General features: G+C 38.8%; 1 protein-coding gene across 1 annotated transcript in view; it reads left to right on the top strand.

Moving 5' to 3' along the window:
• Positions 1-16,019, top strand: part of ZMYM2 (zinc finger MYM-type containing 2) — a 98,921-nt gene extending 82,902 nt beyond the window's left edge. The window contains exons 17-24 of the mRNA XM_082483770.1: positions 1,106-1,213; positions 3,352-3,446; positions 4,832-5,000; positions 5,909-6,060; positions 10,101-10,215; positions 11,292-11,543; positions 11,905-12,025; positions 15,497-16,019. Coding sequence (XP_082339896.1) covers positions 1,106-1,213; positions 3,352-3,446; positions 4,832-5,000; positions 5,909-6,060; positions 10,101-10,215; positions 11,292-11,543; positions 11,905-12,025; positions 15,497-15,689 — 1,205 coding nt within the window. The 3' untranslated portion in view covers positions 15,690-16,019. The remainder of the gene's footprint in view (positions 1-1,105; positions 1,214-3,351; positions 3,447-4,831; positions 5,001-5,908; positions 6,061-10,100; positions 10,216-11,291; positions 11,544-11,904; positions 12,026-15,496) is intronic.
• The last annotated feature ends 2,108 nt before the right edge of the window (positions 16,020-18,127 follow it).

Here is an 18,127-nt window from a genome sequence, read left to right as displayed (position 1 = left end):
ATGATGCTTTCGCTCTTGATTGATCCTGACCTGCAAGTGTCATCTTTGAAGATAGCAATGTGTCAACTGTTAGATCATTGGGGTTGTGATGCTGAAATGGCTTCTTGTCCCACCAGCTTACCTTAAAGGGGAGAACTGTCTGGGACAACTTTACAGCTGAAGATCAAAAAATCCCACATATGCTGTAATGATATTTTCACAGTGCACATACCTCTTTGCCCCTCTTCCCCAGTTCTGCCTGCCAAATTCCTCATCTCTTCTGTATCTTCCCAGGGTAATTTGCTGCCTTTTCCAAGACCTAGTTTTTAAGGTTTTTCCATGACTCGGGTGAAATTTTGGGTTTTTTTTAAGCTCTCTTAATAGATGTCTCAAAGGATGTTGATAAATGATGCAAACTTACGCTTTGGGCCTGGTATGTAGGAAGCCAACGTTGCTGCAGTCTCAGGAGGCTTATTGTTTTCTGAACTGTGGCCATTCCCCCGTTAAAGCTGGACATTCCTGGTAGCGCTGCAAGGTTGTCATTTGCAGTTCCTTGCTCCCTTTTGTTAAGTACAACTAGCTGAATGAGTAGGTATATGAGACCAGAGCTTGCTCATTTGCAGAGAACTGAATTCGGAAGAATCTGTCTTTGCCAGGCCTCATTGGAAAGAGGTCAAGGTTTTGTTTCTCTCAGCCTACCTTCCTTGTTTGCTTTGGTAGGATCTCTTTCACAGATTTGAAAGTCTGTTCTATTGCGGGCAGAATAATGTAGAAAAAATGATAGGTTTGTCAAGCTTGTTTGAGTTCTGTGATTGGTTGATATGATCCAGATTTGCCAGTATTTGATTTTCTATACACGTGCTTTGCTGACACATCTTACTGAAGGACAGATGGGCTAGTAAGTATCTTTTCTGTTTGAAGGAAATCAGATTGAAGAAGTAAATCTGAGATCCCAAGAACAACAAAACCTAGGATGGTGATGAGCAGAACAAGCAGCTTTAGAACCACTCAGCTTCTAATGTTCTAAATCTGCCCTGTTTTGACTGATCCACGTGTTGGTTAAAATAACGAGAGTTTTTCCTTTTTTTTTTTTTTTCCCCTTTCCTCCTTTTGTGTTTTTCAACAGGTGTGATACTTGAGTCAAATCTACTAAACTCAGAAACAGAGGCACGGACAAGCTTGCCTGATGTTCCGTATGAACCAGACCTTGATATTGAAATAGACTTTCCAAGAGGTATTTTTTCTGTCATTTTAATAAATATTGTGAAATAGACATTGTGGGCAACCACTGTACTTTGTTTCATCATCCTTTCAGAGGAGCTTTATTTGATGGCAAGATCCACTTGACTGTTAGGTACAACTTTGCCATGTCTTTGCAAGAGTGATGACTTCAGAATTAGTTCCTCCATCTTTCTAAATATGGTATTTGAAACAATGCAAAGAAAAGGGGGAATTAACATTTCACAAAAGAACTTGGCTGCATTACTTGGTTTGGGACATGGATTTAGGAAAGCTATCTTGAAGGCCCAAAGACTCAGATGGCACATGTCATGGAAAACAATAATGCATAACTTCTTCAATCACCAGGTATTTCCATGGGAAGTGGTGGTTTAGAGCAGAAATGACAAAAGGGCAAAATTTCCACTCAAGTTTGTTAGAAAATTGCAAGCTGAGATGCGGCACATCGCTTGTGTTACCTTTTAGTAACGTGGTAATGTCCATACCTGTATTTGAAAAAGGTTGCAGTATTTGAATTAGCAGGAAAATCACTACTTAGAGACCTTTTATGTATTACAATTTCTGCCACTGTACAGAATGCAGACAACAGTGTTTGTTTCCTTATACCAGGTCCTAATCAATCCAAGATCCACGAAAACTCCTGGCTGTAACTAGTATCTTCCTTGACATAGCTTATCTTGGACACGTAACTCAAACCTCCCCTGGCTAGCTTCTATGTCTGATATTGAAAGTCTTCTTTTGCCTTGTGCCGTAGATATCAGCACTAGATGCCCGGACTGGGTTTCTCAGTTTGCTGTATGTCTAATTTAAAGATCAAGTCTAAGGGTTAGTCTGACCTTAGTCTTAGGAAGTTTATTAGCCGGGTGCATACTAGATTTTTAATCTTCTAAGTACATGAGGCTGGGTACATGAGAAAAAAAAAGCATGGAAGAAGAAATAGTTAAAGTGGAGTAGTAAATAATAGCAGTTTTGTAATAGATATTGATTACACTGAAGTGTTTCTGAGATGAGATTTCTTATTGGCAGCAGGAGAAAGACTGGTTTTTAGTCTGCGGGAGAGTTCTTAAATCTTTGCATGTGAGTGCTATTTCATCTGGACCAGTTTGAATGGTGTCTTGAGCAGTAAGGTGGTGAAATCAGGCTATCAGAAGAGCATTTGGTTTTGAATGAAGATTTTGTTTGATGGGTAAATGGGGGATGAACCATCTTCAGTAAAGTAAATAAAGGTGGAACTTGCAACATTAAATCCATTCATATGTTGTCTTGTTCCACTGTGTTGCCTGAAATAGTCCATCATCCTACCCCTGAAATGTTAAAGAAATTGTATTTTGACATATATCATATAACTCTTTACTGAAATTGCTGTGATATGCACCATGAGCTAGACTTCTACCACTTGTATAAATATTGACTAAAACCAATTTCTCTGAAAAGTTTACATTCTGATTCTTAATGTTTTTAACCAAGTGTAGTGTGCTATATAAAATATAAAACATGAATAGAAATGATGGAAATACATGAACAAAAGTGCATGTAGTAAGTTAATTTGTATTTTTTCCACTCACAGCTATTCATTCTCACCATATCTTAAACTTTATACCAAAGACAGGCAGAAGAAATTGTGTAAGAGTCTGTAGTAAGAAATGCTGCCTCAGTAACTTGTGATAGAGCTTGAAAATGTTGAGCATTGTATCCTTTACAGTTTATTCAGAAATAAACATTTTGATAGCTTTGCCTTACTTTCGAAATAAGAATAGGTTTATTTCATAGAATTGTCGAATGGTTTGGGTTGGAAGGGATGTTTAAAGGTCATCTGGTCCAACCCCCCTGCCATGAGCAGGGACATCTTCAACTAGAGCAGGTTGCTCAGAGCCCAGTCCAACCTGACCTTGAATGTTTCCAGGGATGGGACATCTACCACTTTTCTGGGCAACCTGGGCCTGTTTCACCACCTTCATTATAAAAAAATTCTGCCTTATATCTAGTCTGACCGAAATCCAGTCTTTGGTAATGTTTATGGGTGTCCTTCTGTCGACCTGTCATGTTAATGCACACTGATATAGTTAATTGTTTTTTCCAACCAATATTATTCAAAAGATGTTTAGAAATAAGTTTCTGTTAATGTATTTTCAGCAACTGAGGAGCTTGATACAGAAAATGAGTTTTTATTACCTCCTGTTTTTGGGGAAGAATATGAGGAACAGCCAAGGCCTCGGTCTAAAAAGAAGGTAATTTTGTCATGCTATTAAAAAAAATCAAAAAGCACATAATTTAAGTGGGCAAAAATATGCCAGGTTTTTGATTTGGCTTTTTTTTTTTTTTTTTCAGTTCTCATACTGCTCTAAAACGTTACTGCCTATTCATACCTAGTATCCAATCTTTATGATGTAAATTGATATATTTCAAATAATAAAATTATTTCAGTCCTATGTCTGTTGCAATTAGCTGTTGAATTTAATAGGAATGTGATTTCTAAGTTCTGATCCCATTTTTGCTTCACGTTGGTAGAACTGTTGATGTAATATGCTAGTGTGTATATATGTACTCTGTACTCTTGGTAATGCTCTTGTACCTTCTACTTTGAACAAAGCTCTCTTGCTTTAATTTGATAGTAAAATGGTAGACTGTTTGCATAACCATGGCTTATAATGGGAGTTATAACATTTTCTCTATAAAATAGTTTAAAAAAAAATTTAATTTGCTAGTAATTTCCCCAGACTTTATTTTCAGTCAAAAATCTTAGTTTAGGTGTGGCAAATAAATTAGCCACGTTCTTTTATTTAGAAGGAAACTAAGAGGAAATAGAATTTCTGGTGCTAGCATGAAGCTGAAATGGTTTTGTTGCAATAACTGCAGTAGATATTGCAGCTTTAAAAAAAGCAGCCAACTTCTAATAAAACTTCCTAAGAATAAATGTGTCTTTATACTTTTAAATTTGGAGTCTAAACTGTCAGCGTTATCTGCTTGATGTTGTCCGCATATCTATTGCTGGACATGCAGTAATTTGGGACCAATGCCGACTTTTCCAATGATGAGTTCAGTTGAGCCCCAAAGTTGGCCTTCTGACATAATTTGTCGCATCTTTAACTTCCTGTGCATTAAAACAATAAAATCCTATAAATATACTGAATTATTTAGTGCATCACATGTTTGTTGCTTAGTACAATATAAAAGATCACAGTATCACAGTATGCTAGGGATTGGAAGGGACCTCAAAAGATCATCTAGTCCAATCCCCCTGTCGGAGCAGGAACACCTAGATGAGGTTGCACAGGAAGGCGTCCAGGCGAGTTTTGAATGTCTCCAGAGAAGGAGACTCCACAACCTCCCTGGGCAGCCTGTTCCAGTGCTGATACCGCAACTCCATTATCAAGAATTGTTCTGTCTGTTAGGAACCAGTTCAAAAGGCGAATTTGAAATGTCTGTCAGCTCGAGTAAATAGTGTCCTTAGAAGTATGTTCAACACAGAAACTACCTACTGAATGAAGCATGTGTTCCTTTACACTGGTCCTTCAGTTTGTAATTTGGCCTGCAGCTTGCTTATTCTGCCCAGCTTCTGTGTTGCTGCCGTTAGCGGCTGTCGGCGGTGTTAACCACTGTGTTTCAATGGCAGGGAGTGAAGAGGAAAGCGGTGTCAGAATACCAATCTCACGATGACAGCTCTGAAAACTCAGAGTGTAGTTTTCCATTCAAATACACGTATGGTGTAAATGCGTGGAAGCATTGGGTAAAGTCTCGGTATTTAGATGAAGAGCTTCCAGAATTAGAGGAACTGAAATCAAGTAAGTATTTCCAAAAATCTGGCATCCAGATTCTCATTTGGTAGGGAGAATTGCTGTACTGATCTGATTTTTCAGATGGAATTTTTAATAGAAGTTTTCACGTGTCCCCAATGTTCCCACAGTGGCTGGGATTATTTTACCACGTAGTTCCCAAACTCTTTTTTTTCCTAGTTTTCCCTACTTGGTTCAAAGTGCTGGGTCTCACAGTTCTCGAGCAAGCCAGGACAGCACCTTCCTGGCTCTTCCAACTTTCTGTGACCATTTTGATTTTTTTTGTTTGCATCGTGGTTTTCCTCATATTCTAACTCACCTTGGAGTTCGCACCTTTTCTGGACTTCTAAATTGCCAGGGAGGGAGGGGCATCCTACTCTTTGTCCTGGAAAGAGATCTTCATCTGAGGCTGGCACTACCTGGCTGTGGAGCTCTGACAGGAGGTGGCCTTCGCTCCTGTGGAGCCTCGCTGCTCTTTCTGCAATGCTCCTTTGTGTGTACATTAGTACTGTGAGGGCCAAGGGGGATTGCTACTACTTCTGCTGTTCTTCAGCTCCCACGTGCGTCTCAGCAACCTTGTGTTATGCCGTTGGATCTTTGGGAACTGCCATTTCCCCCGAAGGTCTCCCTCTACAGCACTGTCTTCACTTCAACATCTTGGGCCACTTCTGTGTCATCCTCAGCTGTGCATGACAGTGGGTGATACTGCATTTGGTTAACTAGACTTTGCTCTGGTAGCCTTGTTTATTTTAATACAGAACTAACATTTGAACTACTTGGTACGTTTAGATTTGTTCATTGGTTAGTGGAGAGGATATCAAGCCAGTTCCCTGCTTTCCACTCCAAAAATACCCCAACCCATCCTCACAGTGTAATAATTCTGTTGTATAATGTAGCATTTTTTCTTTATTTTACAGCAAAGTCTGTGAAATTAAAGGAAGATCTATTATCACATACTTCAGCTGAGTTAAACTATGGGTTGACACATTTTGTCAATGAAATTCGAAGGCCAAATGGAGAGAACTATGCACCTGACAGCATCTATTATCTGTGTCTTGGGATTCAGGAGGTTAGTAGAGGCTGTAGCGATGAGAAGCGGAGCTGCTGATTTGACCGTAACCCATTTCAGTGGAAGAATGGAGATAATGTGAATTTATTGGCTAGGAGCTATTCTTAATATGATGGCTATGATCTGGAACACAGAGAGGCCGCCGTGTAAATCACGTTGTAGAACCTGTCTGTGTAGAAAATGAGTTTGCAGACCCATCCTGAAAACTCAAATGTAAACTGGTATATTGTAATAATTTTAAGCTTCTTGCTGTGTTAAAGCAAGGAATTTGCGGTCTAAAATGGCATAGTTTTTCCAAATGCTGTGCTTCATTTTGTTTGCTAAAGATGGCTTAATGTAAAAACAGAATGAAACGAGACATGATCTGTAAATGTTTTGCTAGTTCAGTTACTTAGCATATAGTGGAAACAAGCTATTTGAAGAGTCTTTTGGAGAGAGTATAATTTACTGAATATTGCAGACTGTGGATGGTCAGGCTTTTTTTGTAGAGTGCAGGAATCTCTGCTATATTGACTGTCTTACACACACCCCCTGCCCCTGAATTGTAATTACATTGAATTTTGCAGTTAAAGGGAGTCAGTTTAGATGTATCATATGTGAAGGCAATAACGTATCACTAGATAATTAGAAAAGCTATTCCACAGCTTATCTTTTAAGCAGAGGATGTCTTAATTTTTGGTACATAAAGCAAAACCTGGATAAAATAAGCAGTGTTCAGAGCTGAGAATGCAGAAAATTTCAGTCAAGTTACAAGCAAAAAAAAATGCTTATGGTGTGGAAAGCAAGCTGTTCACAGGCTTTGCAATCCTGTTTAAACTGTTCCATACTTAAGGCAGAGGACTTGAATCAAATAACAATTTTTTTAATCAAAATCTTTTTAAAATAAATAGTACCTCCACTAATTTTTCTGTATTGCAAGTATGCAAAATTAAGGAGTTAGTTAATGTCTTTACCTCATGGTTCAATTTTGAGAAGCGAGCATTCATTATTTGGCATTTTAGTCAATATTGCTACAAGGCATGTTTCAAATTCAGCTAGCTTTCTGCTTCTGCGCTTGCATGGTCTGCTGTCTTTCTGTATCTTTCTGTTGAATTGAAAATACTCATATTAAGCTGATAAACAATACACAGACCGAGGTCTGTGTTTAAAAAATGGAACCCAACTAATATTTTGTCTTTTTTTCACCTTTCTCTTTGTGCCTTTGACACTGTCTATTTTGTCTACTGTGAAAGCTAGCTATGTGTAAAGCTTCGGGGGATTTTTAGCTCACCGGAACTAAAGTTTGTGTGGCACAACGTAATTATCACGAGCCCTAATACACATACACAACACTGAGGACAACATCAGAGGAACAACTTGTGGTCATTTTACTGTAATTATTGCTTATACTTAGTGTCGAGTATTTAATTCGGGTGATGTTAACAGCCCCATTTCACTGGCCCAGTTGTGCCAGTGCTATTCAGACTGGTAGGAAGATGTGCCCTGTTCTGAAGAGTGTGCATTTTGCAAAGGCAGACAGCAAGTGAGGGACAGAAACACGTAAGCGTGTGAGCTGTCAGGGGTTGCGGCCAACATCTATGTGCTAATGGCAACTTGTACGTATATGGGTATGTGTTACCCTTCTGAAGAAACAGGTTTAAACAAGTTAGTGGTACACTAAATGCAATGGGATTGGGGCAACGTGCAACAAAACTCCATGGCCTCCTAGTGTTTTCTTAGTCCTTCTTTCCATCTGACAACTCCATGTGGGTACTCCTGAAAGAGGATAAATTGTCTGCTACTGCATAAAAGGTATTGGTGCTGTTTAACTCAGAAGGGGCTCAGAGGAGGTTAAATGGTGCCATTTAAGGATAAAGTTGTGCCAAAGATTGTAAACGTTTTGCTAACTTAGAGTAAGTTTCTCTTCAAAGTAGAAGAATGTGGAAGCCATAGGTTAGAAAAAGAGCGCTTTCCCCCTCCCAGAATTACTGCACTCACTGTGGATAAGTACAGGCTCAAGTTGGAGCTTTTCCTCATGGGTGGAATATGGTTTAAGCACAGCGGAAGTGCTTAAGAGTCTTTAAGTCTTAAGTTGTTTTTTTGACTTTGGAAAATAACTGTTTTTCTTAAAGGAAGCATGTGGAAAATGTGTTACAGCAAACTGGTCTCTAAGTCAAATGGTACATTTTCTCAGTTCAGGTTCATTTGCAGCTGAAATTGTTCTGCTTCCAGCCAGAAATGGCTCAGTAATGGTTTTGATAACTCTAAAGTACTGATCCTGAAAAATACTTGAAAGTAAAGGTTGTTGCATGGTCAGATGGGCATCTAGTGGAGAGAGTTCATCTAAAAGAATGCGTTAGCCTGCTGTGCTCCCCTGCTGCATCATGGCCTTCATTCTTTGTCCCAGTACAGATGAGGGGCTTTTGAGGTTTTCTTTTTGGGTTTTTTTTGCACATGTAATAATGGTGGTGTTTGGGCAACATTCAGGCTGATGAAGCTTGGCAGATGTTTGTCTGAAGGTGCTGTGGGCTGTGATTCAGCCTGTTCTCCACTGTGGGACAGAGGCATGTCCTGTTCCCTCCTGTTCACTGTGGTTTCGGTAGAGCTCATCTCAGGTGGAAACTGCTTATGCTACAGAGTTTGTAGAGTAGCAGAGCGCAGCGTTATGGTGTGGAAATGAAGGTTTGCAGATGCACGTTGGGTATTGTGGAGCAGGGGAGACTGCAACACGACATCATTCTTCTGTAGACCCTGCAGTGCTAATAGTCCAGGGCGCTTCACAGGTTTCTTTCTACTGGGGGTGCCAGGGTTACGCCAAATGCTTATTCTGAACCAGGAAACAAGTATTTTTAGTTGAGTTCTCACAGGTTTATGTGGGAATTGGTTTTGAACCAGTTTTCAGTCTCATTTCAGTTTCATCGCCAGTGTTCAGTGTGAGTGTTTGATGCAAACCAGAAAAAAAGAAAACTCATGGAGGAAAAATGTGCCAGGGAGCAGAGGGACAAACCCTGTGAAGCTTATAGTCAGCTGTATTGCCTGGTTTAAAATTGCTTTGTAGAATCAAACCTGATATATGTAGAAACAAGCACATTTTGGGGAATGTTGTGCTTTGAAGAATTAGTTAAACATTGTATGAAATAGTTATCTAAATGAAGTTGGAGACTTCTAGGAATTTTAACAATTCATTTTTCTTTATTATAAAACTAAGTGCAAAGATAAGGAAGTCAAGATGTGCTGAACCACCAAGTATAAATGAGTGCGGTGTTTAGTGTTATTTCAAGTATGTGTACAGAAATAGAGGCCATTTCCAGAAGTGAATACTTTTCTTTTTTGTGTTTGTCACTTTTATTGTATTCAGTAACAACAGGCATGTTCATGCAAAGATAGCACTGAAGTGGAAAATTTAAGAAGCCAGTCCTCCGTTTCTTAGAAATGTCTCCAGAAAGGATGTCAAATACTAGTATGGCCCTCAGCCATTAATTCTTGGTAAAGGTTCAGAAGAGTTTCTGTCTGTAAGGTCAAGAGGTTTAAGGTAATTAGATTGCAGAATAGGCAGGTGCCTTGCACTATTCTATCTTTTTTTCTTGCACCGCTGCACATCATTACCGCAAATATACGGGGAGGGTTTTTTTGCTCCCACTTCTGTGTTGAAGATGCTTTTGTCAGTGTCCAGAGTTCACATGTAAAATGGCAGGTTCTTGCTAAATGTTTTTTCTCTTTGAAGACCTAGCTATAGGAAAAGATAAATTAGTTTTTGTTGTTGGTTGTTTTTTTTTTAATTACTCCCCATTCACTGATACAATGTTGCACACAAGAAATTTTAGAGAAAAATGTTAGAGTTGTAATTAATCTATGATTCTTATCCAGTTAGAAAGTTACAACATACATTATATTGGAGGTAACTTTTAACTGCTAAATATTGAAAAAGTGTCATTGCTTTATTTATAGATACTGGGTTTTTTTTATAAAAGGGCAAGTATTGTACTGAAAAAGAACCCTATAGCACAGGATTTGTTCTAATCTGGAATTGTAAATATTGTCCGTCTCTTTCTTTTCTGTAGTATTTATATGGAAGTAATCGAAAAGACAACATATTTATTGATCCAATCTACCAGACGTTTGAACAGGAATTAAATAAAATCCTTAGAAGTTGGCAACCAAGCATACTTCCAGATGGTAAATTTCTTTTTGGTCATGTATGTTTTTCATCTCTTCATAGTTCAGTATTCTTAAGCATGTAGATATATACAAACATTTTATGCATTGCGATAGTAATTGATTAAAAATCAAAGATCTCATCTAAAAGGTCAGTTAAGACTGTACCTGTTCTTATTGTCTTGTTTCTTGGTAATCCATGCTGCAATAGTTGATTTTGCCACTGCCTGTTAATCTTAAATTAACTGTCCGTTTTTAGTATAGACAGTTAGAATAAACAGCTGCTCTTCAACCTGTACTTTTTACCTGAGCTGAATTTATTTTTTTTTGCCCATTTTTTTTTCCCAGATGGGAAGCAGGCAGGCAGGTACGGGGCTATGCGTTTTAGTCTTTCTCAGCTGGATTGGGAGGACTCTCTGCTGTGGGCCTTCTGCTCAGGAGGTTTGCCAGTTCATGGAGAAAACAAGAATTTTCCCCAGCAGATCAGTGTTAGTGCTAACTGTGGAATCCACTGTTCTTCCACCTTTCTCGCAATCCTCTCTTGAGTGAGGGCTTGTCCTTACCAGCCCCTTTCCTCTCTCTTCTTGTTACTCGCTTTTCTCTGTATAGCTCTGGAGAGACTCTGTATAGGGCCCTCCCTATACCCTGATATGGTCCAGGAGTGCTTTCCAAGTGGGGTATCCATGAGCAAGAAGAAAAAGGTATAGCTATTTGGAGGCCTTGCCTAAGCAGAATAATATGATCTCCAAAATACGCTTTTTATGAAGGGATTAAGATTAGCCCTGTGGACATTTGTTTTTATGTAACAACATGAGGGAGCCGCATGTAAGCAATGTTGTTGTTGAAATGAAACAGAAATGTGTTCTGTGTGAAATTGCCTATACTGATATTTCCCATTGACTATCTCTTCCTGAAATAGTGAGTGTCTTTGTCTTTAAGAGATGGGTTAGGGGGTGTGGACAGATAATTAAATATACCTATTAGAGGCTTCTGTCATGAGCATTTTAATTTTGTGGTAAACACAAACTTGATTCTTTTGCACCTTCATAGTTTATGGGCTAATCCATTGTATTTTGTCTAATATTCTTTTTTTGAAGGATCAATATTCTCTCGAGTTGAAGAAGATTACCTTTGGAGGATTAAACAGCTAGGATCACATTCACCGGTTGCTCTTCTGAATACTCTGTTCTACTTTAACACTAAATATTTTGGCCTGAAAACAGTGGAGCAACACTTAAGACTTTCTTTTGGCACTGTTTTCAGACAGTGGAAAAAAAATCCTCTAACAATGGAAAGCAAAGCTTGTCTTCGATATCAAGTGTCTTCCCTGTGCAGAGCTGATAGTGAAGGTACTATGGCAGTTCCAAAATAAGTATTGTAGGAGCATCCACACTGTGCTCCTCTGAGGGACATCTGGGCACCTTGCTGGGAACCAGAGGGTCTGCCTTTGCATAAAGTTGAGCAGCTCTCGACTCCTGGATCTTTAATCAGAGTGTGTGGTCCATGGAGACCACAGGGTCTCTGCCTTAAATGATCCCTTTGAGCCCACTGGTCTCCATGCTAAATGCTGTGACTTTGTTGCGGCTGTAGGTTGCAGATATGAGTAGCTGTGGTGACTGCATTGGTGGGCTGCCCATGCTGGGGTGTTTACTGAAAAATGTAAAGGAACTTCAAATTATAGCTTAGATGTTGTTGGTTTTCTTCTTAAAGATAAAATTACTACTGGAAAAAGGAAACATGAAGATGATGAACCAGTATTTGAACAAATTGAAAACACCTCCGATCCAGCTAGATGCCCTGTGAAAATGTTTGAGTGCTATCTGTCTAAAAGGTAAGTATGATATGGGGTAATACAGAAGTGGTCTAGAGTAGACTGGGTGCACAAGGGAAATGTTCTGATGCGACATGAAATAAGCTCAAGCAAAGGGAATGGATTGAGGTCTTCTGAAAAACAGCTAAATGAAAGCATTGAAATCTCCAGTTATTTATCTGGACAAGACGTGCAGAAAGTGTGGTAGCAGCAGAGTACTTCAGTGTTAATTGTTAAGGACTCCATCTGGGAATGACAGTATGATTCAGTTTTCTTACCAGGAGACAAGTGAGTATCTCTGGAGAATTACCAGCAAGGGATCTGGTAGGTTTTGCTACTGAGGGTTTCATTTGTGAGGTCCCTGTCTCTTCAGTAAAAACTGGATTGAGACAATGGATTTGCGTAATGTTAAGTTACCAGGAATTGGAGATGTAGATGCTTTCTAGATACCTACTTTGAAAGCATGATTAAAATTAGTTAGTTAAAAAAAGTACTACTGACAGTAACCCAGCATTTAGAAAAAGCTTGTTTCCTTCAAATCTGCACAGAAATTAATACATTAAAAAGAAAAGCTTAGGCAGCAATTCCCCCCTCCCCCCCCCAAAAAAAAAAAATCAGCAGCATTTCAGTGTTTTGGAAGTGTTTTGTTTAATTGGAACAGCCATTCATGCGACTGATTTTAATGGAGATTTATGTAACTCTAAGTGAAATATAGGCAAGTGATACCAAAGAAATAAAATCACATTGTATATGCAACACAATAAATCAAACAAAGTGTGAGACCCAAAATGGATTAGGAAACATTCTTAAAAGTGAAGAAAGAGCTTACGCACAGTGTAGGCAGAAGAGCAAGTATGTGATGTTATAGAGAGAAACACGTAAAAAGTAACTTGTGGTCTGTTAATGCAAGCACCTGGTTTTCATAAACTCGGTTAATTCTGATTGTTGGCAGGGAGGGTTTGCCTTCACGCTGTCCACTCTCACAGTTTGGAGAGGGTATATTGTTAAAAGTTGAAGCTAGATTTTTGAACTGACTTACACAGCCAGTGGAGGGGACAGAACAAATAATTTCTTTTCTTTAGAAACATCTCAACTTTTGAGAAAAAGCATGCACTTAAACCCATTGTTTATGGTGTGGTTTCCAGTTCTGCTGTGTTACAGATATTGGTCACCATTGCTGACTAGAGCAGCAGACTGCTTCTCCTGGTTCCACTTCTAGTAACATATACCTCACATCTTCGATGAAGTAATTTTAATAAAATATTTAACACTTTAAAAGCTATTGTAAAATTTAAGGTAATGCCAGCTGTTTGAAGTATACTTGGCAAACGGTGGACAGTTGCAGCTGAAATTTCAGGTTCCTCATTCACAGATATGAGTGCTATATCATTGCTTGTTCCTATAAAAATACTGCTTTGTCAAAACAGTAGGAAGGGGGTTAAAATATTTAAATTATGAGAATATTTTAAATTATTATATTTTGGCTTCTCATCTGACTCTTATTCAGATTTATGTGAGAGTAGAACAAGCCAACATTCACCCCAGCAGGTGAAGAGCAACACCTGAAACTTTATCAGCTAGTTTGGGAAGACAAACTGGTAAAAGATTTTATTTTTACCAAGCAAACATAAAATGCAGTTAACCTCTGAAGTCTGCAGTATTTATGAAGGAGGGAGCATGAGTGAGCACTTGTACATGCAAAATTGGATATTACTTTCTGAAACTTGCCTAAATGGGCAAAATGCTAGAATTTCCCTGAGGGGTCTTACAAAGGCTGTTGATATTGTATACCTGGAGTTTCGAAAAGCATTCGATACTGTCCCCCATACAATTCTTGTGGAAAAACTGGCTTCGCATGGCCTGGATGAGCATACAATCCACTGAACCAAGCACTGGCTGACTGGAAGGTCCCAAAGAGTGGTGCTCAATGGATTTAAATCCAGCTGGCGGCCGGTCACAAGTGGTGTGCCTCAGGGCTCAGTGTTGGGACCATTTCTGTTTAACGTCTTTATTGATGATCTTGATAAGGACATAGGTTGTATCATCAGCAAGTTTGCAGATGACACCAAGTTAAGCAGGAGTGTTGATTGCCAGGAGGATAGGGAAGCTCTACAGAGAGACTTAGATTGGATCACTGGGCCAACATCAATGGTATGAGTTTCAACAAGGGCAAGTGCCAGGTTCTGCGCTTGGGCCACAATAACCCCATGCAGCGCTACAGGCTTGGGGAGGTGTGGCTGGAAAGCTGCCTGGCAGAAAGAGACCTGGGGGTTCTAATTGACAAGCGGCTGAATATGAGCCGGCAGTGTGCCCAGGTGGCCAAGAAAGCCAGTGGCATCCTGGCTTGTTTTAGAAATAGTGTGGCCAGCAGAAGTAGGGAGGTGATTGTGCCCCTGTACTCAGCACTGGTGAGGCCACACCTTGAGTATTGTGTCCAGATTTGGGTACCTCAATACAAGAGAGGTATCGAGGTGCTGGAGCGAGGGCAGAGGAGGGCAACGAAACTGGTAAAGGGCCTAGCAAACAAATCATATGAAGAGCGGTTGAAGGAGCTGGGAGTGTTTAGTTTGAGGAGGAGGAGGCTGAGAGGAGACCTCATCACTCTACAACTATTTGAAAGGACACTGTAGAGAGGTTGGTGCTGGTCTCTTCTCACAGGTAATTAATGACAGAACAAGAGGGAATGGCTTCAAGCTCCAACAGGGTGGATTTAGACTGAACATTAGGAAAGAATTTTTCACAGAAAGAGTGGTCGGGCATTGGAATAGACTGCCCAGGGAGGTGGTTGAGTCACCATCCCTGGACGTGTTTAAGAGACGTTTAGATGTGGTGTTGGGGGATATGGTGTAGGGGAGAACTTTGTAGAGTAGTGTAGATGGTTGGACTCGATGATCCCAAGGGTCTCTTCCAACCTAGACAATTCTATGATTCTATAGTGGCTTAGAGGATATGTCTGAGCTGGATCAAGCGTGTATACAAACTCCAAAGTATAGCAGGACAGGAATTAAAGGATTTTAAGACTGATAGTGATCAACCCTTTAAGTAAAATAGGAGGAGGAGGAATTTTAGCTGCTTGTATTTCTATGCATTTCTTGGAACTACCATCCTTGACTTTCATGGCAACCCCAGGCTCTACGGCTGCATCAGGCTGTGGTACAAGCAATTGCTGGTGTCAGTGTTGGGCCTCTTTGCAAATATGTCGATCAGGGTTTCCTAAATAGATAAAAAGTACTTTCTGGTTTAGCAAGTCCCGGAGCTGCAAATTGAAAACTGGAAGAGTCGGTGGTCTCCTATATGCTTGCTCAGTCCCAGGCATCTGCTTTTGGCTACTCTGAGGATGTGGGACTGGCTGTGCTTGGGCCAGTAATCTTCTTTTTGTAACTCACCTAAGTACGGTTAGAGTTTGGTTTACAGAGGATGTCAGAATTGCTAACGTATTGTTTTGTCCTGTGAGGTTGTTTTTCTGACCCCCCATGTTTTCCCCCTTTGTAGCCCACAGAATCTGAATCAGAGGACGGACATGTTCTATCTGCAACCAGAGTGTTCTGTCTCCGCGGAGAGTCCTATCTGGTACACTGCCACTTCACTGGACCGTAACACTTTGGAAAATATGCTCGTACGGGTTCTTTTAGTAAAAGATATTTATGACAAAGACAATTATGAACTGGATGAAGACATAGATTAAAACAAACTTCCAAAAACCGTCAAGAAAACAAACAGCATTAGATATAGTCATGCTGCTAGACCTTTACTATGGAAAACATTTCAAGTTTACCCTTTGTTTTATGAGTTTTGTAGCAATGTGTACCCTCACTTGGGTATTACCATGTAAATAGTCTGTGAGTGAAAGTTTCCATTATTCTGCATAGTGGTTTTAGGATACATAACAAACACATTTCAGATTCATTTTTTATTATTTATTTGATTAGGTATGTTTGTAACTTTTTACATTGCAAAATATGAATGAGAATGTGCCATGTGTAATTTTTTTTTTCCCCCTCCCTTGTAGTAAGAGACATCCATATTGCACAACACTGCTGTTGGAAGCTCCCTTGAAAGGAGGCTCTTTTAATGGGTTCTTAAACCAGATGGTTGTGTATGGGTAGCACTACTAAAGTTTAGAACTTGCTGTGTCTTTCAGAATTTTTAAATAAATTGTAAACTAATAGGTTTTTTACTTTTTAGTTACTGAAGCCTTATAAGGTTATGTAGAGAGATTCCATCTTATGTACCAAAAATAGACAAAAGAGAATGCTGTCAATATTGGTGTACTGTAATGTGAATCTATTCTGGTGAAAACATTTTTTTTGTTGCCCTTATTAAAACCTTAGTGTCCTTTCCTTATTTGTGACTCTCTCTCAATTGCCCCTACAAATAAAATATATATATATAAAAAAATAAATGAATATAAGCTTAAATTAAGCATGTGGTCATCAAGACATGTATTTTATAAAAAACAAGAACAAAATCAAAAACTCCTCAAAAAAAAAAAGGAAAAAAAAAAGAAAAAGAGAAAAGAAATGTCTGATGACAATGCTATATAATTCTTTTCCTCCTTTACTTTTCTGACCATAAATGCCGGTACCTCATATTTCTGTAAATCTGTCCTTTGTAGCCTTAGCAAAAGGGATTTTAATGCCATATAACATAAAGTAATATGGTATGCTAAATTTTTAACTTTTGTTTTTCCTCGCATTGCTGTATTTAAATACAGTCAATACTTGACTATGGGTGGGAAAATTATTTTAACTTAATGCCTCCATTCAAAAGCCATATGAGACTTGAAGTTGCAGAAGGTTGAAAGATAATTTTTTTTAAGAAAAGTCCTTTCATTTGTTCTATATCCTTTCATTGTGCTTACTTTGCATAAGGAATCTGATTTCCAGATATACATTTAGCTGCGTAAGTTTTGTTACTTGCTCTTGTTTAACTGATGTGAGCAATATGGTGGTTCATGAAATGGTTTTGCTATTGTACTGAAAAAAATGTAGTAGAATATTCTACTATAAAGTAGTCATAAGTTTGGCTCTCCTAAATGACATTAAGAATCTGTCGAGAGGAATCATCTACTAAAGGGGAAACTTTCTGTGTATATATATTGCCACCTTAGGATTTATTTCTTACACGGGCTGCATGGCTTTTTCATTTTCCTTAGCTTAAAAGAATGCACATAGGGACACCTCTTTCTATATAGAGAAATAAAGCTTCAGTTGCTTTGTTTTGTTAAGCAAGTTTATTTAAATTTCTGCTATTCTTGTGTGTCCGTGAGTATGTATTAACTTTAGATACACCACTATTTCAAAAGTAGATGGAGATGTACATGTTTCATTTTTCATTTTTCTTCTGGTGGCTTTACCCTGCCTGTGAAATCAAGAAATACTACACAGCACCAGTCAGTAGATCACTAACAGCTTCAGTGCTCTTTTCCCTTTGTGAGTAAGTACGTAAGAACTCAGCTCATTAATGCTTGTTTTTTTTTCAAGCAACAGCCATAGAATGTGACCGTGATACATAAAAGTGATAAAATCAGAAACTGTAATCGTGGTTTTGTTCTGGCCTCTCCAGCTGAACACCTGACTTGACCATAAGTTAAATTTTACATATGGCAATCATCGTTACTAATTACCTGCCTAAAATGCATGATGCACTTAACTTGAAATATTTCATTTAAACATACATTTAAGTTTTTTAACAAATACCAATAAGGATCACTTGTTAGCCCCTTCTCTATAGATCAGACTTCAAGGACTTCAGCAGCGGCTTTAATCACTCGTTGTTTAGCACAGTGTTTAACCACAAGCACGCTCTTGTAACACTACAAACTTTTAACGTGGAGCTTAAAGTATGGAAAATCAGGAGGACTAAAGTTAAGTACGTGTGTGTTGAGTGTTTTGTCTTAAACAGAGTTTGAATTCTTGTTCTCAAAGTTAGATTACAGCTATTTCTTAAATAACAAGGTCAGTTTTTAATATGGCATGCTGTACAAAAGACGTGTTGCCAATGCAGTTAGAAAATAATAAGTTTATCAGAAATCGCATTATTATCCTAAATTTCTCCCATTTTCTTCCCAAGATTCACCTTCCATATCAGTAAAAGCATTCAGGTTAGGTGTTGAAATAGAAA

Source organism: Vanellus vanellus (genome assembly GCF_965231255.1).
Source record: "Vanellus vanellus genome assembly, chromosome: 1".
Taxonomy (NCBI): Eukaryota; Metazoa; Chordata; class Aves; order Charadriiformes; family Charadriidae; genus Vanellus; species Vanellus vanellus.
This window is presented reverse-complemented; position numbering and strand designations above follow the sequence as displayed.